The sequence below is a fragment of the Pavona decussata genome, unplaced genomic scaffold (assembly GCF_977016875.1).
Source record: "Pavona decussata unplaced genomic scaffold, jaPavDecu1.1 SCAFFOLD_92, whole genome shotgun sequence".
In the NCBI taxonomy this organism is placed as follows: Eukaryota; Metazoa; Cnidaria; class Anthozoa; order Scleractinia; family Agariciidae; genus Pavona; species Pavona decussata.
Window position 1 is genome coordinate 403,467 of NW_028145509.1, and position 23,230 is coordinate 426,696.

Below are 23,230 nucleotides of genomic sequence, written 5' to 3' on the forward strand. Positions count from 1 at the left end.
AGAAAGAACAAGGCAATTTGCTAGGAGAATTAAGTAGTCTATCAGATGTCACTTAGGGCTTTTTTTTTTCCACGCACCGCTTCATTTTAACATAATTTCACACCCATGGATTGACTTGGCGTAAAAGATACAGTGTACATGGTTAGGTTTCTTATCACTTTTTGCCAGGTAAACTTTGTTGAAGAGACAAAGACTTCATGCCCAGTAAAGTGCCATTCCAAGTGGTTTATAGTTCCAGTTCTGATGACAACCACCTTGAAAAGGAACTAGAGGTCAGGAATTAAGAACTATTTTCCTCTTTTTTGTTTTGTTTTGCCACTGAGATACATGTAAGGCTCTTTTGAGTATGGTAAGCTTCATTCCAATAAGGCTGGGAAGGACACAATCGTGTCCTGTTTTACTGTCAGTATCCGAAATCCAAACTGTGTTTGATTTTGACTGGCTACTGGTGTAGACTGACCACTTTTGCATCAAGAAAGGGGTCAAATACCATCTTTAGATCAATAGAGTGAATTAGTCCCTGTTTAATTGGGATGATATGTTTGTTAATTTATTTGTGTTTGTCCATTCTCAGTTGCACAGTCCCACAACAAAAGGATGGCAGTCTTCCAGGTAATTGAGAATGTGCGGTTCCAGAAAATACATGTATCTAACCACCTCTCTGCTCCCCCCCCCCCCCCCCCCCTCCATCACCAGCCTGTGGAAGGTCGTCTCCAATTAACTTAACCAACCAGTTGGAATTTCTAGTGGGATGGGTCCAAATTTCACAGAAGGGGTTAATGGATACAGTGCGTGTACATGTAGTTTCAAGAACACAGGCTCACCATTAAGCTTTCAAAAAGCTAGCTCCACTAGGAAACCAGCTGGACTTTAATAAACTTTGTAAAGAAGGTCTCTGATTCCTGACGTCATGTTACTACTAACATCACTGTCAGGAGTAATCACTGTTACTGTATACTAAACAAAATTTCTTAATTCTGATTGGTTAAGAGTAGTCCAATTAATTGCAAATTGTACTCTGTGGGAGTACTGGGCATCAGCTGTATATTATATTTCCATGGATTCCAAAGTGGCATGTGAATTCAAGTGAAATAATTGCAAGAAGTAGGAAAAAAGGAGATCCCAAATTTATATGATAAAAATTGAAAACCACAGGCAAGTAAGAACAAAACATGGTTTTATAATTAGCAGAATGCCCATTAACGAAATTGCACGGGTAAATTGTTTGACCAATAAACTATAGTCAGAGGTCTGGGATCTTCAGGGTACTCTCTCGGCATTTGGGAGTTGCAGTTCAAATCTGGTAGACAGTGCTGTCAATAAGGGCCGGTAGCCGGCCAAAACAGCCGGCTACTGGCCAATCTTCGGCCGGCTACTTTCGTCTCACTTTACTGTTAAGTTTGGTAAGAAACTTAAAATAAGGAAAACATTCAACAAAATTAATTGTGAGACATTCACCTCAAACGTCTGAGTCGAAATAAAGGCGCATTTCAGGAGTTTTTAACGTGTTTACCTTTGCCACGCGCGATGGAAATTGATCGAAGGGGTTGTTGAACGCCTGCGACATTTTCAGAGAACAGGATCCAGCAAGAAACTGGCTTAAAATAATGAAAAGATCCCGCAAAAATAATTGTAAAACATCCGGTTCAAACGTCTGGGTCTAAGTAAAGGCACATTTCAGGAGTTTTAAACGTGTTAACCTTTCGCCCGCTTTCGGTGGAAGTATAAAAAGTTGAAGCAGATCGAGGTGATTGAAGGGTCGTGGAACGCCTGGGACATTTTCACAGGACTAGATCCCAGGCTTTCACATGTCAGAAGAAAGTGCATAATTTATATGAATCTGATATGGATGGACAACTTACTTTAACTTCAGTATTGTTACCAATTAGTGTACACCAGGTCGCCAAAGGGCAAAGTCAAAAGGACAAAATGAATTTAAGATTTATTATTTCACTCTTTTCTAAAAGCCAGTGATTGAGATTTTGAAGAAAAGAACGGTTGTAATAAACATAGAATATGGTTAATATAGTCTTAATTTTGATTGTTCTTAAAGCCCAAAAACAGTCTGGAAAACGTTGAAAATAGCCTTTCTGAGCATCTAAATTTCAAAATTTTCTGGGGGGGGCTTGCCCCCAGACCCCACTAGGAAGCTCGCGCCTTCGGCACTCGAAAAGTAGGCTGCCGCCTACTTTCCCAGTCGGGACGTCTACTTCAAAACTTATTGACAGCACTGGGTAGATTCCTGGATAATAATTATTTTATTGGATAATAGTTATTTTATTGGAGGCATTGTATTTGGTAGTTCATAAGTTGTAACTATTTACATTGTACTGTTATAAGTATTGAATTTTAAATAATGTACGGCAAACAAATATAAAAATTGTTATTTTATTTGTTATTACATTTTGTAGATTCTGTCTTTATCCTCAAGAGCTGGTGTTGTTAATGAAGGAGCCTACAAGGGTCCGGAAACTACAGATTCTCTCCCATCAGTTCATGATCTGTAAGTTAAAGCCTCAAATGTTACTTAAGAGGCCTTTTTATATGCCTTATGTTGCATTGCAAATTTGAATTGCACATGATTGTACATGCATGCATGTACATTGGAGGTATTGCAGTGTAGTAAATTGTGTGTGGTCTTTTTGACTCTTGATTGGTATTGAGCAGAAGTTCAGAGGCTTAGATTGGTGGTTCCAGGCTGAGAATTCTGTATCATATAGATGTCCTGTTTCCTATGACAGGAAATTTTCCCCTACATTCTCTCTCGCTTCCTAGGAGCATTTATCGTTTGCAGATATAAAAAAAACAAAGCAAAACCAGTGGCAGTCAAAATAGAACATTGCCAGTGGTATGGGCTTTCCCCATCTTAGTAGTTTAGCTAGTATTAAGTCCAATGCCATTTACCATTTTCCATATACAGTACGCATGGGGGTAAACATGTGGTGCACAAATACATGTGGGGAGAGATTTCTTTAATATAAGCCAAGGTACTAATATCAGTTTCTGTAGCATAAAGCAACGAGAAAATTAATATAAGGATCACCTACTTATGTTAAGCACCTGTGGCCGGTGGGTGACTTTCAAAAACTAAAGAAATCTTTTCTTTTTTTTTTCAATTTTATCTGGACACAATACAGGCTGTTGATTATATAAATTATCATTATTAATTTTTCAGCCAGCAAAGTAGAGGTGTTGATCAGTAGGGTTCCTCCTGGACAGCCACCGTCCTTGCTGACATCCAAATTTAAAAGGCTTGGGTAAGTTCAACATTCGTTTGATGTCTTTGGTTTATTAAAACTTCCAGTAAATTTAATGGTAGTGACGATCCGACTAATACATGTAAATTGGGATTCTGCCAGCCATGGCTTAATTTGATTGGATTTGTCTAATAACTTACTTTAATTAATTAATAACGGTTACTAACAGTAATTTGCAGAGTTGTCTTCATTTTTAACTCGTGAATGCGCGTAGCGCAATGAACGAGTTATAGCGATAGCTGGCTTTTGACTTGGTCAATCAGTCGGTTGGTCGGTCGGTCGGTTTTGTCGTTAACTTTCAGGCGTGTGCAGTGAGTGAGTTTCAAATTCAGTTAGTGGGAAAAACACGCGAACATTTATTGTTCACGGCGCATCAGGAAATTCTTATTCAATATGTAGAGAATAATTTGACGATCATTTAGTGCAAGAATGGAGATTTTTCGTTCAATCTGAGCAAAGTTACAAGTTTTTTCAGTTTTTCAGAAAGTCCGGGGTTGTAAACTCAATTAGTGAAAAAAAAAAAACGTGAAAATTTTTTTTCACTGCACATCAGAATTCTCTCATTCATTCTGTAGAGAATAATTTGACAATCATTTCAGTGTAAGAATGGAGATTTTTCGTTGAATCTGAGCAAAGTTATAGGTTTTTTTCGTTTTTTTCTACAAAGTGCGGTTTCTTTTAAGAATTAAAAATAATTTAATTTAGAAATAATTTAATTAAAAAATAATTTAATTTGTCAGTTTTCATGCGTAAGCGGAACGTGCCATGTCACGCATCATTGACGTCGTAAACAAAATTATGCAAATTTCTGGTAAAATGAACACTTTAAGATCTTGTCAGCTTTCATAGAGGTTTCACAGGGAAAAAATGTTTCATTTTCGAAATTTACACCTGAAATTTATGGGAAAGCAAAAGGACGCGGTCGATAAATAATTCTTATTTAGCAAGAGCTTGTCATAGTTCATTATTTTTACTTGAGGATTGCATGGACTGAACTCCAAAGGAAAAATTTCACGCATTTATGTCGGGCATGAAATGTAATGCGATACTTTGTTGAACATATTTCCCTTTGTGAGATCGGCTTGCCCTACAGTAATTTTGTAATTTTAATTCCCAAAAAAACTTCACTTGCCCATCGGGCAAGTGATGGTTAGAATCCACTAGCCCGATCGCGAAATCCAGTAGCCCCGGACTATGGGGGACACGAATTTGCATGACGTAGCTGCACATGGCGTGCTCCTATGAACTTTGAATAAAAAAAACACGTGATTTTTTTTAATCGGGCATCAGAATAATCGGCTTATTCAATCTGTACAGAATAATTTGACAATCATTTTAATAGTATGAGAATGGTCATTTTTCGTTACATAATCGGGTAAAGATATAATTTTTTTTTAAGCTTTTGAGGAAGTTTCCGTAGCCGTCTAAATTTCAATTACTATGTGTCATCTGCATTCACGAGTTGGCTCACAGGAGCCTTTGATATAGTTTACATGATTGTTTGGGTCATAAATATTTGTATTAAATTTTATTAATTTGAAATTGACCATGTTAAATTGTTTTAAATTGACCAGTTCTGGCCAGACTTGTTAGAAAATCATTTATTTAATGTGAAAATTCTGATCAGTACATGTCAAAGTGTCAAGTTGTAACCTCTCTTTCAGGTATGTGGGACTGTCAAACAATGAAAGCACAGACTTCAAGGTAAGGGTTAGGGATCCAGTTTACATTTCAATATAGGTGGCACGAGAAGTGAGACAGTAAGCAAGACAGTACAGCAGCTTGCCTTTCTGGTTTATTCTCCAATAATACACTGATGGAAATTTAGGGCCTACCAAATCAAATGAGCAACAAAGATTCCTGGCACAGTTTACTACAGTGAACTCTATCTCATACATACATACATGTACATGTACATACAGTTTATTTCAACTCGAATTATCAGTGAGAGTAGCTCTATTGAGCTAATATCTTCGAGAAAGAAAAATGCATAAATCTCAAATTATACGTCAATTAGAACACTAATTAAGATATTAAAAGTTCATTTTCTTAATGAAAATGGCTATCTTAAAATCTTTTAGAAAATCTTCTCGGTTAATCGCGGCCGAAGAATGATGTTCAAATGAATGATGATGTGGAGAAATTGCGAATGATTTTTTTTTTAAATGTGACAATTATGAAATTAAATTAAAGTCAGTGGGTGTTTTGTGGAGTATATAATAAACTGATTCTGCCGATCCAAAGTTTGCCCTACCTTAAGCTGAAAGGAAACTGACCCAGATCAGTAACCTGAGTTGATCCAGTTCAAGATTTGTATTTGTATCCATGTAAAGGAGAGATTTGTTTCATATTAATAATTATAATTATAATTATGGTAATCATATAGTTTTGTGTTTTTACAGGCTAGGGAGCTAAAATCCATCCATCTTGATGCTGAAGGAAATTTTGTCAAGCTAGTTCTACACAAGAATCATGTCAACAAGTACAATATCTATAACCAGGCAAGTTGAGGACTCTCTACTCGACCTGATATAAAGCTCTACTTTGAATGCATTTTTGTAACTAGTTTAATTTACAGTGTAATAAATGCAATTGACACTCTAATTGGGGACTGTAAAATGCACCATTTTTTCTTGAAAGGACTTATCTGACTAAGTCACTATTTTGGTCAGCCAAAGCTAATTTATTTAATGAATTAATGTTTTGCATGCAGGTTGGTTTGGTTGCTGTGAATGTGATAGGGGACCGACTGGACATGCCTTATGATCCACTGGATCCAGACCCTGTAAGTAGTAAATGACTGAATCCGCTATTTTGCATTATAAAATAAAGTAAGCATAAAATATCTGGGCATTACTATAAACTACTGCTAACAGAACTAAAGGATTTGAATCTAGACAAGGCTTCTAATACATGTATTTAGGGGATTGATCTTTTTCCTGGATATTGTAAAACAATAACAAAATTTAATGAAAAATATATTATAAAATAAATAGATCTCCAATGGGATTGTTTCCTTTTTTTCTTTTTTTCTTTTTTCTTTTTCTGTAGTTGAAAAATGTTGACAGTCTTGTGCAGGGGTACATGGATCATAACTCAAGCCAGGCTCCCATCTGGGGAAGAATAAACAAGTACGTTCACGGAAGTGTTCACCCTTATTAATGATGGTTTCATTAATTAATCATTTACACGATAATTAAAATACCACATACAAAATTTAGAGGGGGAAAACTACTTCACTGTCAATTTTTAGCAACTGTTAAAGCCAGCAGCCATGATAGTGAAGATAGCCCACTACTTTACCCCTAAAAAATAAAAATAGGAGAATTCTAAAAGTACTGGTGAGAAGTTATTAACAAAAAAAAAAATATTGAGAAAATTCACCTTGAGTGATCATATCCTTAATTCTCATGACCTCCGGGATTGAACATGTAAGCGTTGATGTTACAAGGAGCAATTTGATGCTGATCACTGTTAGGCCTTAAAGGGTTATTGGACCTTCAAAATGACTTAGTAATTAATTATTTTTTTCCACTGAACTCCTAGTCTCAGTGTGACAGGCGCTTCGGTTGGCGCTGGGTTTCACAGGCATAGCCTGTGGCTGGTTTGCAGGTAGGGCAGGCTTATGGGGTGTTCTTGGGTTGGTCCAATGTAGTACCAGTCCCCAGGCTCCTAGACACCCAACCTGTATTTGCAACATGTAGGCATTAATTAACTCTTCTTATTCCATACACATGTAGGCCTGATCACATCTCTCGCATGGATGACTTGGCTTTTGACATGTACCAGGTAAAAACAATTGATCATATGGCTCTGTTGTTCAAAACATTCTTCACTAGGTGGCCAGTTCTCAATTATTACTGCCTCCAACATGCCAAATAGCTATGAATTATAAATTCTGATGTAGTGTATATGTGTCATACATGTACATACACTTCAGATTATGTACATGTACAGCTGTACTTCAGGCCCCAGTTGTTCAAAGGGAGGATAATTTTATCCACTGGATAGTTCGCTATCCAGCAGACAAAATGTATGCAAGATTTTCCCGATAGTCCTACAATTAGTGAATAGAGTAGAAGCATATGTCAAATTTAAGAATGGGACTGTGTGGAAAACTTGCCAAAAGCATTTTGCTGGAGAACATTTGCACCGCTGGATAGCAACTTATCCAGTGGATATGTTGTAGGTTAAAATGAATCCCAGGTTAAAATGATTTCAACCTAGGTTGATTTGTATTTTCCTTTGTTAAGGTTGGGTAATTTACATCTGAAACAAAGGAAAATACAAATCAACCTAGGTTGAAATCATTTTAACCTGGGATTCATTTTAACCTACAACAGATACAGTTATCCGCTCTTTGAACAACTGAGGTCAGATCTATATCACCTGAAATACAAAGTCATGCTTGTTAGATATTTAAACATACAAAGTACAAATGAATTATCAATACATGTATATGAATTGCTGTTCAATTTAAAGCAATTAAAATTTGTTCTTATCATGCAGTGTTAGTAGTTCCTTTTAGTGAAACAGTGTACTACTGCAGTCATCGTTTGTTATTTTTCAGGATCCTGAAACAGCTGCCTTGATAAGAAAACTTGATGACAAGAAAAGGGAAGCTGTTCAACGTTAGTACCTTTGTTAAATGGCTATTAGTCCCTAAGAAATTACTGAAAGCAACAGCTGGTCATCAGATATTGTCCCACCATGTTTCTGGAATGTCTCATTTAGTTATCAGTGGTGTCTGTGTTGTAGGGTAAAATGAATCCAGGCTAAAATGATTTCAACCTAAATTGATTTGTATTTCCTTTGTTAAGGTTGGGTAATTTACATCTGAAACAAAGGAAAATACAAATCAACCTACGTATGTAGAAATCATTTTAACCTGGGATTCATTTTAACCTACAACATCTGTGTGGAGAGACCTGTTGTCACTGATTTGGTTTCAAAGTGTTGTAAACTCAGGTCACATTTTGTAACTGAAATCATTCAGTATTAATATCTTATTGAGATGTCATCATCGATAATAATTTTAAATTTTATAATGGTGGGGATCATAGCACTTGACCTGTAGTTAGTTGTGAGCTGCAAAGCTAACAAAAAGAAAAGAAAAGAAAACCTTGCATTCAACTATAATTATTTGTAAATAAATAGCTATACAGTGATGTATTTTCCAACTGAACAACTGAAGGCAAGTCATTATTACAACAGCTTAATGTATGATTTGTTTTTATAATTGCTGGCAATATTTCTTTAATTTCTACTTAGTAAACGGTTTTTACATTAAATAAATGAAAGTTTTTTTTATACAATATGACATTTTAATAATTATTAATAGTAAGCCTCGCCTTTTCTATTACCAGTAAATTTTGAGAACTCATCACAATGTAAAGCATCATCTGGAACTTTAATTTTCAAATTGTGTGTAACTCATTTGATTTGTGAAACAGTTTTCATTAATGTAAAGAAAACATACATATAATTTCCTGGTCAGGAATAAATTTCCAATTTGTTAATGTCTGTTACTTGAAGTTTTAAAACTGAATAATACAACTCAGTGACTCGTATTTTTTTTTTTTTTTCCAGTGATAAGTGGCTATATTCATTTGTTATGCTTGTTAAATTCTCAATAAATTATTATGGTTGTGGAAACTTGTAATTGACTTTAATTGGCTAATCAAACCCTTTTTTGCAATAGTGGAAAGATATGACTATGCAAAGAAGTTGACAGCTGTCATCTCAGACTTGTACAAGGTGAGCTCTAACAATGTCTCTACAACCTAAATTTTCTTTTTTATGTCTTGGAGTAAGTGGCAGTGACAGTGAGTAAGCTAAGTACAGCTCAGCAAGTGCTCAGATTTCATAATCCAGGAGGGGTCGTGCTCACTTTCCACTTAGCCAAACTTTGATGGTAATTCACTGGTTGAAATTAAAATGGAATGTGCAAATCAAGTGGAAATTTTTTTTTTCGTGGAGGAAACAGATAACCTTTAGAGTGACTCCATTCCAACTGGTCAGAAAAATATTGCCATAATAGATAATGATTCCATTTTCACAAAATTTTTGCATTTTTATTTTTCAATTCTTGTTCCCTTGTGCCTGGTCATGTTCATCATGTACAGTAAGTTTTTTGATCTACCAATGAGATTGCAAGTTTGCAATGAATGGAATTTAAAAGCTTTTCCATTTGACACCGAAATACTAACCAGAAATTTGAAGGGAATTTTTGGCTAAATGGATTAAGCATCCCAAGCCTACTGGGTTGGTACAGACTCTAGCTAGAAAACTATACAAAAAAGTCATAAAAATCATTAAGGTCCGGGTGTGCCCTGGGACATTGTGAAAAATTTGCATCAAATGTGAAAATTATACCAATTTTGGGTGGTCTTCCAGCTCATCCATGGAATAATTAATTGACCATTTTTGCTACGAGTGGGACTGAGAGCTGCAAATAGCAGGTAATTTGTCTCATTTGGGTCTCTTTTATGCTAAACATTCTTTAACTGTACGTAATACATGTAATTACTTATTATATCCCAATACTTAAAAGACATAATAATTGGTTTGTTGGAAGGTTGGCGAGAAGCTTGGACGTTACGAAGTTGAAAAGAAAAAAGCAGTTGAAATGGAGGATTACGATCTCGCTATGGAGAAGAAAGTGAGCTCAGAACAGATCTCTTTAACTGCTTATAATGAAGGATTTTGTAATGGTGGTCGAGTTTCCATTCAACAGTGAAGACTCTTTCCCCTTAATTCTTTCACCTGAATTTAATCAATGTATGTTTTATTAAAATCTAATGTAATTTATAGCTTTCAGTAAAGTACCGACATCAGAAAGTCAAGTTGTTGAATTTCTTCAAGTTGTGACTCTAAGAGCACATTGCTAGCCTGGATTCATGTGCGATGTGCTAGTAATATTGTGCTGGTGATGCTAAAAGAAATGATTTTTTTCAAAACAATAATAAAGAAGAAAGGTCTAAAGAAAAACTTGTACATCAGTAGCCACACATGATAACCATATTGAGTGTTGGAATAAATTTCAACTTTCTTAAATTTACATCATTACCCATTACTCCTGTAGAGGCAGAGTGATGAATTCCGCTTGTATGTTTACAAGCAGCTAGACATCCAGGAGCTGTTAGAACTTAATGGGGTAGGTTTGGTTGTGCTTGTGCACAGCAATAGTTTATCATATCATTCGAACAGCAAGATACATGTAGCCTGTTTCGTGTAGTATTTCAAAATCAAGTATGAGTTCAAATGTTATATCGTCAGGATTTACAAGTGCAAGAAAACTGATGGCCCGACTACTTAAGGTCATAAGCCAAGTGCTGTTACTGTTTAATTGAATGTGTGTTTGGAGATGGCCCAGGTGATTTAAAACAAAACACTGTGACTGGTTTTTGAAATGATTTCTCTATTTTCCTTGCCAATTTGGGATTTCCTGGCAACTGTGAAATTGTATTGATGGTAACTATGGGGGCTAATACTAATTCCAGGTGTCATTACATTAGGAAATCTGTGTCTAGTAGCAGGAGGACATGGGCAGGTCACCTGCTACAGTAGTTTACTTGAACAGAGATCTCATTACAAAGTCCGCAAATAATGCAAAAACTAATGCATTGTTGTGAGTCGTGCACATGCTTTAATAATTAGCTACCAATGCTAGTTTATGGGAACTACACACAAAATAATAATCAATAACAAACAATCCAAACTAAACATAACAGATTAAAAATCACTACTGGCAGGAGACAGAACAGCAGGACTAGATTCCAATTGTGGTCAAAGAATCCAACCACAGGACCACATGAAAACAACCACAGGAGAAAAAACACAGCTAGGGACCAGAGTGGGACTTGCATGTAAACCTGGGACCTCAAGATTACCACTCGATCTTTGCTGCCTCCTAATATTTAATATTATTTAATATTATTAAATATTAATTAAAACCAAACATATAAATGATTTGATTTTTGTTTCCTGTAGCGACCATCACATGAACACAGGCCAATAAATATAAGTAAGTAGTGTTGGACATCTTCTTGGAATGTCAGGTGAAAAAGGCTACCCCACTTAGCTAAAAAATTATACTTTGACTAACTACATATGTACTTGTTGTAGGTTAAAATGAATCCAGGTTAAAATGATTTCAACCTAGGTTGATTTGTATTTTCCTTTGTTAAGGTTGGGTAATTTACATCTGAAACAAAGGAAAATACAATTCAACCTAGGTTGAAATCATTTTAACCTGGGATTTATTTTAACCTGCAACATACTCACTATCTACAAATTACACTGTAGTTCTAGACCTCAGAACGCTGTCTCTTAACATACAGTATGGAAAATACTGCTTTCTGCAGTAGATGGAAGATTTTGGTTTGATATTTGTTATCAAACCAAAATGCTCCATCTACTGCAGAAATGAAAATGTACTTGAATTCACCCTCACTCATTATCTGTTTTGAGAAAAGAGATGAATTTTCTGAGAGGAAAGCTGAGAGCTGTGACCTAAATTAATTGACTGCAAGGCACTTATGGCGAATTTTTGCAACCAGAGTTTCAATGTTAGTCTCCTATTTCTTGTAAGCAAGACTTGTAGAAGATTTTATACAGACCCACTAGCTAAATTTGGAATAAAACACTTCATGTTCTTTTTTTTCGTTGTTTTCAATTTAAGCACCACCACCCCTCCCCCCAATAGTAACAGAACACACAAGGCAGCCCCCTCCCCCTCAACACCTGGAGGAAGACAGGAGAACCCCACCCCCACTGGCACCAATAAGGGAGCGACTTTCACCAAGAGAAGACACGCCACCTGCCATTAGCCCAAGAAAGGTAAAAGTTGTTAGTTTTCCATTATAACCCTGTTAGCCCGGACATGAATAATCTCCTTGCCATTCTCTTTTCATGTACATTCCTTATATGTTAGTAAAGAGAATTTGTTTAAAAGATCTTTTCTGTCGCTTGTAGGAAGATGATGTCGATGATCGACCACTTCCAGCGTTGAACAACAAAAGGTCAGTAACGAAGGAATACTTATCATACAACCTAGCCTTTTCTGTACATTGCCGGTATAAAATTGGATTAGTTATGGCCATTTGCATGTATAATTTACTTGTTGTCTCAAATTGTGTTTAAATTTATTGGTCTATATAACAAGTGATAAATTGTTTCTAATATATTGTAGGCCCCCAGAACCTGAACAAGAAGTGGAAAGTCCAAAAGAGAATGCAGCAAATTCAGGTTAATTTTAATTTAATTATCATAAATTCAAGGCTTGCTAGAAAAGGGTGTACAGTAATTAACAATTTGGCCTACATGTATGAATCCAAATTTGGCCTTGACACTGTAGCTAGATTGCAATGAACGTAGAGCTAGATCTCTAACTTAATAGGCAGTGAGTCTGTTTGCCAAAGCAGAGGGAATTTTGGTTCTAAGGCCAAACCATCACTATCACCCATTTCGCATTGAGCCCTTAAATGAATTGTTGTCTTGTTGGTATATTTACAAATTCCAATTTTTTTGTTGAGAACTGATGATCTGAATAGGCTCTTTGGTTTATGGAGCCCTCTTCCACTTTGCTGTGTGAAAAAAGAATTACCAATTGATGCCTTGAATTAGGTGTAGATTGCCAGGCTTGTAATGTGTCTCAAATCCAGTAGCAGAAAGGCTGAGTATGTTTTGGGATCAATGATCTTCAGTTGGTTGACCTTTTTCAGTGATTGTTTTTAGAAAAGCCGTTTTTGTTTGTTTTGGTTGATGAAACATTTCAGCCATCAGCAAATGGGCAGTCTACCTTAATGTTTGAACGAATATGACACTAACACCCAAAATGGATGGAGCTCCCTTCTTTCAGGATATATCAACCAAACCAGGAAAAACAAGTTAAGGACGGTGCCCACTAGTGTTACTGCGCATACGTTCTGCGCATCTCGAGATACTCGGGTTTCCTATGGGTGGTGCCTACTAACACAGGGATATTTTTGTGCGCTTTAAAACTATGCGGAGAAAGCAGAACTTAGCATGTGGTTTTGGTATTCAAAAAGAAATTCCCGGGTCACCATGCATTTTTCAGAGATAATAAAGCTTCAATTTGGAAAAAAGCACCATACATTGCTTTGTATTTTGCTGCTTTTTAGAATAATTGTTGCTTAGTTATCTCTAAAAAATGCATGGTTACCCCCAATTTTCTTTCTGGATTTCATTCGCCGCTACTAAGATCTGCTTTTCCCGCAAAGTGATAAACTGCGAAAAAATACTTCGCTATTTGTAGGCTCAGTCCTTAAGCGTGAAACAGTGGGTCCAAACAAAATGTGATCAAAGAGTTCCAAAACACTTTGAATCAATTTGGTGTTGTTGTTTAATGTAATCTGCTTTCTTGCTAAATTTTCCTTGTTACTTGTTGTACAATGTACTGTTTTTAAAATCATAAAGTTGTCAGTAATGGGTCATGTGAAATGTGCTCTTCTGACTGACAGATGGACCCGAGCCTTTGAAGGAAAATGATCTCAGAACTGCATCACTCATCATTGAAGTGTTTGGAGAAGATTTGGTAAGTCTGTCAACTTAATTAAACATTAAGGATCGTGCACGTAAATGTACAACTGATTGGAAATAAGTTTACTATTCTATAGTTTCAAATGTTATCTTGGCATGTTTTTTCATTGTTTCAGGTGATATTACAGTAATTCAATTAGTTTCCATTGGAAAGTCGCAAAGCAATGCTTTTGGAATACAGATATGAAAAAAGAAACTACAGTAGGCAATAACATCAGACGTTTTCTTAGCTTCAGATGCAATACTTTACCATAGAGATTCTCCCTTACTGGTCTTCCTCAATCAAACTCTAGTTATTTGGTTCAAATTGATAATTCATTGTATCAATAGTGCAAGGGTGTAAATTGAATCTGGGTCCAGTGGCCATTGGACTAGCCAGTGGACTCACCATTCAGGCTACCCTATGGAATACCCCGCAATAAAGAAACAATTTTAACGTATTGATTTTCATTAATTTTTCTTTTCTTTCATTTACAGGTTCAACATGCATATTCTAAGCAGTGGAAGTACCGCCAAGAAGCAATGGAAAATGTTGAACAGGAAATGAGTGCAGACACCCCTGAGCTGACGGCAGACAAGGACCCAAAGTCTGTGGTCAGAGCAACAGTTCAGCTGATTCAGAAAGGGATCAAGGATCAAGTGTTCTCAGTAAGTTATAGAGTGTAAACTTGACGTTAGAAAGTGCAACAGTTCAGCTGATTCAGAAAGGGATCAAGGATCAAGTGTTCTCAGTAAGTTATAGAGTGTAAACTTGACGTTAGAAAGTGCAACAGTTCAGCTGATTCAGAAAGGGATCAAGGATCAAGTGTTCTCAGTAAGTTATAGAGTGTTAACTTGACGTTAGAAAGTGCTGTGTCAAGAATGTTCACTTACAGACTTCAAGGTAAAAACCACCGTGTACGGTGTAATAAACAGCACTGTAGGAAAGTACTGCTCAGTAGGTTTCATTTGAATTGTTGCAATGGGCGATTTGGTCCACATTCTCAAAAAGTGAGAGCCACCTTTTACAGCATAATAAACAAATAAATAATAAATGGCACCACAGGATTTCAAGTTATACCCATCGAATAACTTTCATTTGAATGGTCACACTAATTTTTGGAATCAGTCTACACTCTCAAATTTACAATCCCGGTTAAACTTGTACAGGGTGATAAATTTGTCACTAGTTTAAATCGGTTAATCTTTAACAACTTTTTGCAGGTGTTTAATGCGAGTCTTGAGGTGTTACGTTCGCTGGTGAAGAGTTACATTCCTAAACACAAGTAAGATTTTGACTATGACACAAAGTAAACCTTATGAGCGGGCAGCTTTCTAAAAAAAAAAGAAAAACTAAAATGGTCACTCAGCCCTGCATGATTTTAAATTATGTTTGCTGCTACTTTATTGTCTTAATGTAGTATGTCCTACTGAACTTGTATTGTACAGTTGTTGTGAACCCATAAATTGAATTAAATTTGCTACTTTATTCACTGCAGTGGTCGATGCAAGGATTGTTTCATTCATTTTGAATACAGTTTGACGTGGTTAGAAATGTTTGCAAAATTTGTTGTAACCAAGCAAATTGCAACCAATGTATTATCTGCGTACAATGTCATACTCTGATATGCATGTGGTGTTTCCTTACCGTGCTTACTGAACTTGGATACATTGCGTTTCAGGATTGTCAAATCAGAGATGTCTCATGTTGCTGAAAAGGTACGGTAAATGTGTACGTTAACTGCTGAAATGAAAGGCTGGATGAATGTCAATGCTGTCAGCATTTGCCATGTGGATTATTCTGATCAATGTGAAATTTATGCCGAAAATAAACAGCCATTTAACCTGATGTACTAAGCATGTTCATGCCACGAAAAGTTTTTTTAAAACTTGTTTTTCGAATGTTAATCACGTAGCTTTTTCATATACTATTTTCGTATGTGTGCCTGCCTCGAATGAGCAATTTCCCTTTTCGTTGCTAAGCGGGGTATGCTGAGACTAAAGATTGACTATGCAGATGGTAGCTGGAGTGTAGCTGACTTTTACATACATACTGCCAACCCTTTTCCTAGAGATGCTCTTATGCGGTTTTACCCATCAACATTCTCTGCCGTGTTTTACTATAGTACCGCCGTCGCTTGAAGGACGTTTTTGTATTGTTTTGTTGTAGGTAACTCCACCTCTGTTGACAAAATCGGGTGAAATGGTAAGTGATGCTTTCATTAATATTAGTTAGCACTCTGAGTATGGTCACTTTCCAAAATATACAGTATAACCATTTTTAGCCCTTGTCAAACTGCACATTCCTTGACATTGTGTCGGTGTCCACGAGGAAAGTAACTAGCCTTAAAGATCTGATGCCAGTTATGCATAGTATTGCAGAGCTTCCCATTTCCCTAGTCCTTTACGTTCTGTTTTTCCCGATATCCCCTGGCTTTTGCTTTTGTTTTCATTGTTCTGTTGAAAATTCTTCAAATCGTTTTTAGACACAGTTAACATTCCCTTATGATTTGCTTTAGTCTTGCCAAATGCATTGTTTATTAATTGCATTTGTAATTGTCACTAGGCTGCGAGAAGTCGTGATGCTGCTACTGCTATGGTCATGGAATTGGCTGTACACAAAGACATCAAGGTTCGAAATTATCGTCTTGTAATAATTTGTGGCTAAGGTTGAATAATTCAGAATCATGTTATAAAAGTTGGTCAGTATTTGTCACACAAATTTGTTTCTTTTCCTGTATTAAAAACAAAATACATGTTGCATGTGTTTCTTTCATTTAGCCACTAGGTGTTATTCCAGACTTTGCAACACGGCCTTTTAAAGGGAAACAGCAAGTTGCGGTGGGTACTTTTTCGAAGTTGAAATGTTAAAATAAATACAATGAATATCAAGATATGCACAAATTAACTCAAACATTAGTAAACTAATCACATAAGGATCATTACCTTAGTAATTTGCACCGAATACTGAGGGATGTGATCTGTTCTGGAATCTACTAGTGAAAGGAAATGTCCGTGTAACTGGCAACCCACTATTCAGTTCCCTACACACTGAAATACTCAGTGAAAAGGGGTTTCATATTTTACGGAACGCATACTAACTACCCAAGAGAACGTTGCAGAGGTCAGAGGTTTGTAATAATTTCATCTGTAGTGCTGTAAGATTTCAGTGATCTGCAGCCTCAAGCAAAATGGCAAACAAACTTGGTTAAGTGAGTGAAAACACCAAGGTGCATTGCAAAGGCCAAAAGGCATTCAGTGTCTTATGTTGAGAGAGAGCTACTGGCCAACATTTGTGTCGAGTGTAACTTGACCCAAATCCCATTTAGCTATAAATGAGGATCATGCTTTCAGATGTGAGTTGTGTTTATATGATTTTACTTTCTTACAGGCCCGGATGTACAAGAGCAGGATTGAGATCATAGAAAAACTCCTTGGAGATCTCGAGTTGGACTCTGATAAGAATGGGTATGGCTTTTGTGTAATTGTGTTCTAATTTGCATTTGCTTGTGAAAATGGAGCTCTTTTCAAATGTTGAAAAAAAAAATCGTTTGTGCAAATAATTAACACTGGGTAATGGATAAAGCGTGGGTTCAATGTAACGTCGCAGCTCAGGTTGAGGTCTAGTTATATTAAATGGCAATAGGTAGGCACTCAATCAAATAAAACATGGAATTACAGCAAACACTCTACTCGTTTCTTAGTAGCTGGAAGCTTCCATATAAAACAGGCGAGAATAAATCATCAGTTACTTTCTTTTTCCAGAGTTGGTGCGAAAATATGGAATGGTATCCCCCATGAACTTCGCAAGCTAAGGAAAGCACCTTTTAAACGCAAGCTGACTCAGCTGCTTTTGAAAATACTTGAAACTAAGGAGATGAATGTTGACTTGCGCTACATTGACCTTTCTAGCTTATATTTGTATTTTAACTGACTAGCTTTCTCTTTGATCTCTTATTTTTCCCCTTAGGCTAACGCAATTTATGTATGTCTGGCTTAGTTATAACCTTTAATTATCACTACTATTAGCTATTATTTATTCTTATTTATTCGCTCATTTATTTATTTATTTAATTGTGTGTGTGCGAGCTTATTAACTATAATTATATTGTCAGTTTAAGTAGCCCGCCCAGAATAGCTCTGCTAACTGCGGGCTACAAAGGCCTTTTTTCAGTTTGTAAAAATAAAGTTAATGTTGTTGTTACACTCTCCCATTAGTAGCTAAGCTTTTCTCGGGATTTATTCATTCTAAAGACATTTTTTGTTTTCCGTCTACAGGAGTCTTTCCACTGGAAACATCATGAGGGTAAATTTTTGTTTCATTTTAATCCTATCTAGACCGGGTTTGTAGGAGCTAACCTAGTTTAATGACCTTAGGTCCCGCGAGTCTCCTGTAGCTCGGTGGTAGCGCATCCGAACTAGTCGTATGTTCGACTCTTGTTGGGAGAACTCGGATTTCCTTTTTCCAAGTATGCCTTTGTCACTGACTGAAAAATACATCACAAAAACATCACAAGTTCTTCAACTGTTTTCACCATCCTCGCCATCATAAAACCTCAGTAATTTTAAATGTTGTGCCTCTCAGGCAAAATTGGCAATCAGTTTCTAGATGTCCTTTCAATTTGTGGCATTCAGTGAAGGAGAATTTATATTCTGAGGGTTTTTCTCCAGGTTGCTTTGCCGGCCCTGGAGCACACCAATGGAGAAGTGAGGGATGCTGGGTCGCGAGTGGTGTTGGAACTGTACAAAAAGGTTAGAAAAATGTCTCAATCCTTTTAGCCCCAGTGGTGACCAACATGAAATTTCTCTTTACGTTTTCACTACTTGATCAAACAAACAAGTTATGAGAGTGAAGGAAATGATAACCCGAGACTACCTTTATATTTGAAACAAAAATTGCTACTGCAGGAAATGTATGGGGGTTAGTTAGGAAAATTGAAATATTACAAGTTAATTAATTTTTAAGCTAATTTGACAGGCTTCTAATTTTCATGCATTCGCATTGACTCTTGTTTGCTTTAATGGAAACTCTTAGTCTGGCTTGACCAGGGCTTCATACTCGTTCTTCCTTCATTTTAATTGGTCCCAAGCAAAAACTGTGTTCAATTGGATCTCAACTCAAGTCGTGTAATATAAGTAAAACTTCACCGTTACATGGCAAGTTGACCTTCCCAAGGTGAAGAAGAAACCGTTCTTACTTAAAAAAAAGTCACCCTTTGTGTTTGGACTTTTGCTGTCCCACAGATCATGTTGACCAGAGTTTTATTCTAATTTTAGGTGAAGGATACTGTTCGTGATTACCTTCCACCTGATGAGCCGGCCACCAGGAAAAACCCGCTTTATAGAAACCTGTTTGACGGGTTTGACAAGATTGATGGCAAGCCTACAGAAGCTGAGAGAAGGGTGCGTTTTCTTTGGTTTGTTATGATTCATGTGAGTCGCCTTTGCCTGAACTTGTTTTGTCTGTTCACCTCACAGGCGCAGGCCAAAGCTGCTGCTGCAAACTCAGAGAAGGCCAAGCAAGCAGAGGTATAGTGACGTTCTCCTTAACAAAGCCTGTATTAACTAAAAACCTCACCACTTAGATCTTTAACTCTAAGACGAGGAAAAATTAGACTCAAGAAATTTGTCCCTTGAAACTCCTGAGCGTGTACACGTATGAAACCCGGAAGTGGGGCAGCGCAAAGGGAAGCTGCTCATTGATTGCTTTCGGAGCTGAATATGTCAACAGGCCAAACCAAACTTTGTCCCAACTAAATTTCTGAAATGGCAGACCTGCGGTAATATTTGCTGGAACATCCTTGTACAAAATGGCTCAGAATTTTTCTTGAAATTTTTTGTGTCTGAAAGGACATACCTGCTCATATTTTCTCAATAAATCAGCTACCTGCCACCATCTTCTCACAAAGTAACTACAAACCTTTCCCCCAATGAAACAATTTATAAATAGTGCTTGAGGTAAGTAAGTAAAGCTTGAATGTGCTCCATGGTTACTTCGAAGGGGCAATATATTCAAGCAGTTTGCGGAATTTGAAAAAAGCGCCCCTGGTTCCTGTTGGAGGTAATACAGTGTAATAGAATATATCCGTATTCTCGGTATGAGCTGGGACTAGTTTTTAACATATTCCCTCGCAAGAGCCTCCATTGCAAGCTAGATCCAGTTCAAATCAATACCGAGAATACGAATGTGGTGTAATATTGTTTCCACATGCAACCCTTACTCTTCGGCAATGACAACTGATCTTGTGCATTTCCTTCTAATTTGTAAACCTAAAACTTAGGTCTCCTCAGCCAATGTTCATTTTGCTCGTTATTTTTTCTTTGTTCCTTTTGATGGGCTATCACTGAAACAAAACTAAAGCTATCGTTTGAATATTCTGAAAATCTACTGTGCTTACAAGCCGACAAATGAATAACGCTGGACTTAAGGAATTTGCTTCTTTTCTTCTTAGATTGCAGCCCTACAGGCGCAACTTCAAGCGCTTCGAGATATGGCTGGGGTTTGTATTAACATTTTGTTGGGAAGTCTTTGCAGTTGTTAAAGTATGAAATATCTTATCAGTCTTGGTTTAACGGAAGTGGCGTTGATAGTATGGCGCACTGCAAGCAATAGATAAGTGCTATAGTCTATTCCATACCAAGTTTTCCGAAGAGAAAATCTTTCTATCCCTTTTTCATTCTTTTTCTCTTCCCTGTGTTCAGAATCTTACTTAATGCTTATCCAGGAATTGTTCCGCTCAACAAAGCGTGCGGCAATATACTTTTAAATATATGAAATATACAATACATGAATGGGATTTTGGTCGACTTTCAACCGCTTCTTTTCGTTCGAAGTCGATGGACTTTAATTTATGTATCTCAGTGATATCATTCAGCGGATCGAAAATTAGACCATTACAGACGTTACGGTGCTCGTTAACTTCGATTAGAAATCTACTCATGTTGCAATTGCTTGTAATTTGGCGGTAATTAATTCGAAAGGTTTGCAACTTTTTCTTAATTACGGTCGTCACAGCCTCGGTCTGTTCTCTATAAATGACGGAAATAATCTTTGAACAAATGTCTTTTTCAATGTAAAAAAAAGCATGTTCGCCGTCAAAATCCAACCAATTCGAGCAGAGCTACAGAGTTTCAAAGTCGGCAGAAATCAAGTTCATTTACTGTAATCTTAGCCATGTTTGCCTCCGAAACCATGAAGAGTTCTAGTACGATCAAAAGTGCAATGTATTCATGAGTAGAATCAGGGATGGATACATATGGAAGTTACTTTCCTTGCAATGCCTCATTTAAGGGAGCGTAACTCTTGTCTTTTAAATTTATACTCAAATGAACACACAGTTGCACGCCATACAGCTGGTCTGTTTAATTTATGTTTGTTTTAGGAATCTGCTAAACCAACCAGTTCTAAGCCAGCTAAAGGTGAGCTACGTGTGTACATACTTTACGTAAGTCCACACAAATTTTATTCCGGAGGAATAGGTTTTGAGTGGTCTTGGAAACTTGTCACTCTGGGGTGGAGCGGGATACATGTAGGTGTGGCCATGTTTATGGAAGAACCACTTATAACAAAAGCAAGTTAAAGATTTAAAAGGTTTTTTTTGTTCATTCTATCATGGTGATTGTGGTATTAGACTCCCGCCATTTCGAGGACGTAAGGTTTTCCAAAACAGGAGTTTGAGATAGCTAGGAGGAGACTACTATATATAGTGTCCAGTGGGAACGATTTTTTGTTAAAATTGAGAGAAATTTGAGACTGCGAGAGGCCACTGATATTAGTGGGAGCAGGGATGGCGCAGTGGTAAGAGCACTCGCCTCCCACCAATGTGGCCCGGGTTCGATTCCCGGTCTCGGCGTCACATGTGGGTTGAGTTTGTTGTTGGTTTTCGTCCCTGCTCCGAGGGTTTTTCTCCGGGTACTCCGGTTTTCCTCCCTCCACAAAAACCAACATTTTCAAATTCCAGTTCGACCTGGAAACAGTGGATGGAAGAGCCACTCCGTGGATTCCACTGAAATTCCTATTTATTTATTTATTTATTTATTTATTTATTTATTTATTTAAGTTAAGTTTGTCATTTTGAAGGTTATTTTAGCCAATGCATGCCACAGGGTTCATCCCTTGATTCAACCATCTTATTGGTTCCCCTGTGTATCAAGGGTCCTGTGACATGCGATAGCAATCCCATGAAGCATATTGGGCTTGCAGTCCTTTAGTGGAGGCTGTATGGTTAGTTAGTCTTCAGACATGTTATCACGTGACATCTGCTTGTTGGTTTCCTAACGTGAAATCAAGAGGTTTCTCTTTATGTTATAATTTTCTGGCTTTTGTAAGGTTTGAGGTTTCAATAAAGGGGAAAAATCAAACATTACTTTAGATTCACCAAAAAAGATCAAACTGGTAACAGGTGAGAGAATTCTTTAAAAGGAAACAGAAATAAGCTGCCTGATCAGTAATTAATTTTTCGCAGAAGGGTTCACTAGTCTATAGTGCCAAAGATGTCTGCATGTTTTGCAGACAGAGCAGTTGGCCATGACAATTCGAAAGCTCAAAATGAGGAAAAGGATATCTTCCAAAAAAGAAAGAAAAAAATGTGACAATATTATACAAATGCCCTTTGCTCACCAAACTACCACGCAAAGAAATTCCGTTACATGACATTAGAGAATACGATGGATATCTTCAAACTTATTTCTGTTTTGTTTTTCAGAGGAACCGGTCGACGTGGACAGGTAAGAAGAGTCGCCTTTATCTCTTATGGCTTGTCTGAGAATTATTTGCATACTGACCAGAATTGATCAACGTTCTGCTTTAATAGGGTGTTCCTAACTGTACTGACTTAATACACAACCGCACTATGTGCATAAGATAGAGCTGTTTTCATTTGGGTGTGGAAAGTAATTTTGCATTTGCTTTTACTTTGCTTTACTGTCCTCTTTGTTGGATTAGAAACACTCTCCACTTTCTCGACCAATTAGAAATAAATCGATGGTGACTTGGTCGCACGCGTTTTCCCGCGCTTGGTACCTGCCGCCTGTATTTGTTTCTCAAGTGCTGATTGGTTCATTGTGTTGTTTACGTTTGCTGGGATTGATGAAGAGTGATTACCATGGTTTTGAGAGCCACCAGTTTCATGCCGTAGCTAATTTAGGCCACAGGAAGTAATATTTTGTTCAAGACAGCAAAGGATTCGGGAAAGCTTATTGTAAAGGATCGTTCTCAAACTCATTAATAATTCATGAAGAGAAAACGAAGGAAATCACTACCGTGAAGGAGGTTTGGAAATGTAATCTTAATTATCATAAAATTTTGTAAACTTTTGCTTCGAATTTCTCCAAGAATTATCAATAGTTTGAGAAGCTATATCAAACACTCGAAAGAGTGTTTCCTCCTATTTCCAAACACCTCGAAGTTGGTTAAAAAAACACTCGGCTGC

The 23,230-nt window shown here is 37.0% G+C and overlaps 1 protein-coding gene across 1 annotated transcript in view; it reads left to right on the plus strand.

Annotated features, from left to right (window-relative positions):
• LOC146473686 (centrosomal protein of 104 kDa-like) overlaps nucleotides 1-23,230 on the plus strand; it is a 29,140-nt gene that overhangs the window by 2,149 nt on the left and 3,761 nt on the right. The window contains exons 2-33 of the mRNA XM_085117718.1: nucleotides 169-272; nucleotides 575-612; nucleotides 2,412-2,503; nucleotides 3,176-3,257; nucleotides 4,922-4,961; nucleotides 5,660-5,758; nucleotides 5,971-6,042; nucleotides 6,309-6,388; nucleotides 6,998-7,046; nucleotides 7,828-7,888; nucleotides 8,959-9,014; nucleotides 9,835-9,918; nucleotides 10,342-10,413; nucleotides 11,250-11,283; nucleotides 11,941-12,098; nucleotides 12,234-12,280; nucleotides 12,451-12,506; nucleotides 13,742-13,815; nucleotides 14,298-14,468; nucleotides 15,024-15,085; nucleotides 15,482-15,518; nucleotides 15,970-16,005; nucleotides 16,366-16,431; nucleotides 16,581-16,640; nucleotides 17,191-17,267; nucleotides 18,078-18,105; nucleotides 18,471-18,551; nucleotides 19,077-19,202; nucleotides 19,278-19,328; nucleotides 20,252-20,299; nucleotides 21,182-21,218; nucleotides 22,505-22,526. Of these exons, the coding sequence (XP_084973844.1) occupies nucleotides 198-272; nucleotides 575-612; nucleotides 2,412-2,503; nucleotides 3,176-3,257; nucleotides 4,922-4,961; nucleotides 5,660-5,758; nucleotides 5,971-6,042; nucleotides 6,309-6,388; nucleotides 6,998-7,046; nucleotides 7,828-7,888; nucleotides 8,959-9,014; nucleotides 9,835-9,918; nucleotides 10,342-10,413; nucleotides 11,250-11,283; nucleotides 11,941-12,098; nucleotides 12,234-12,280; nucleotides 12,451-12,506; nucleotides 13,742-13,815; nucleotides 14,298-14,468; nucleotides 15,024-15,085; nucleotides 15,482-15,518; nucleotides 15,970-16,005; nucleotides 16,366-16,431; nucleotides 16,581-16,640; nucleotides 17,191-17,267; nucleotides 18,078-18,105; nucleotides 18,471-18,551; nucleotides 19,077-19,202; nucleotides 19,278-19,328; nucleotides 20,252-20,299; nucleotides 21,182-21,218; nucleotides 22,505-22,526 (2,171 nt within the window). The 5' untranslated portion in view covers nucleotides 169-197. The remainder of the gene's footprint in view (nucleotides 1-168; nucleotides 273-574; nucleotides 613-2,411; nucleotides 2,504-3,175; nucleotides 3,258-4,921; nucleotides 4,962-5,659; nucleotides 5,759-5,970; nucleotides 6,043-6,308; nucleotides 6,389-6,997; nucleotides 7,047-7,827; nucleotides 7,889-8,958; nucleotides 9,015-9,834; nucleotides 9,919-10,341; nucleotides 10,414-11,249; nucleotides 11,284-11,940; nucleotides 12,099-12,233; nucleotides 12,281-12,450; nucleotides 12,507-13,741; nucleotides 13,816-14,297; nucleotides 14,469-15,023; nucleotides 15,086-15,481; nucleotides 15,519-15,969; nucleotides 16,006-16,365; nucleotides 16,432-16,580; nucleotides 16,641-17,190; nucleotides 17,268-18,077; nucleotides 18,106-18,470; nucleotides 18,552-19,076; nucleotides 19,203-19,277; nucleotides 19,329-20,251; nucleotides 20,300-21,181; nucleotides 21,219-22,504; nucleotides 22,527-23,230) is intronic.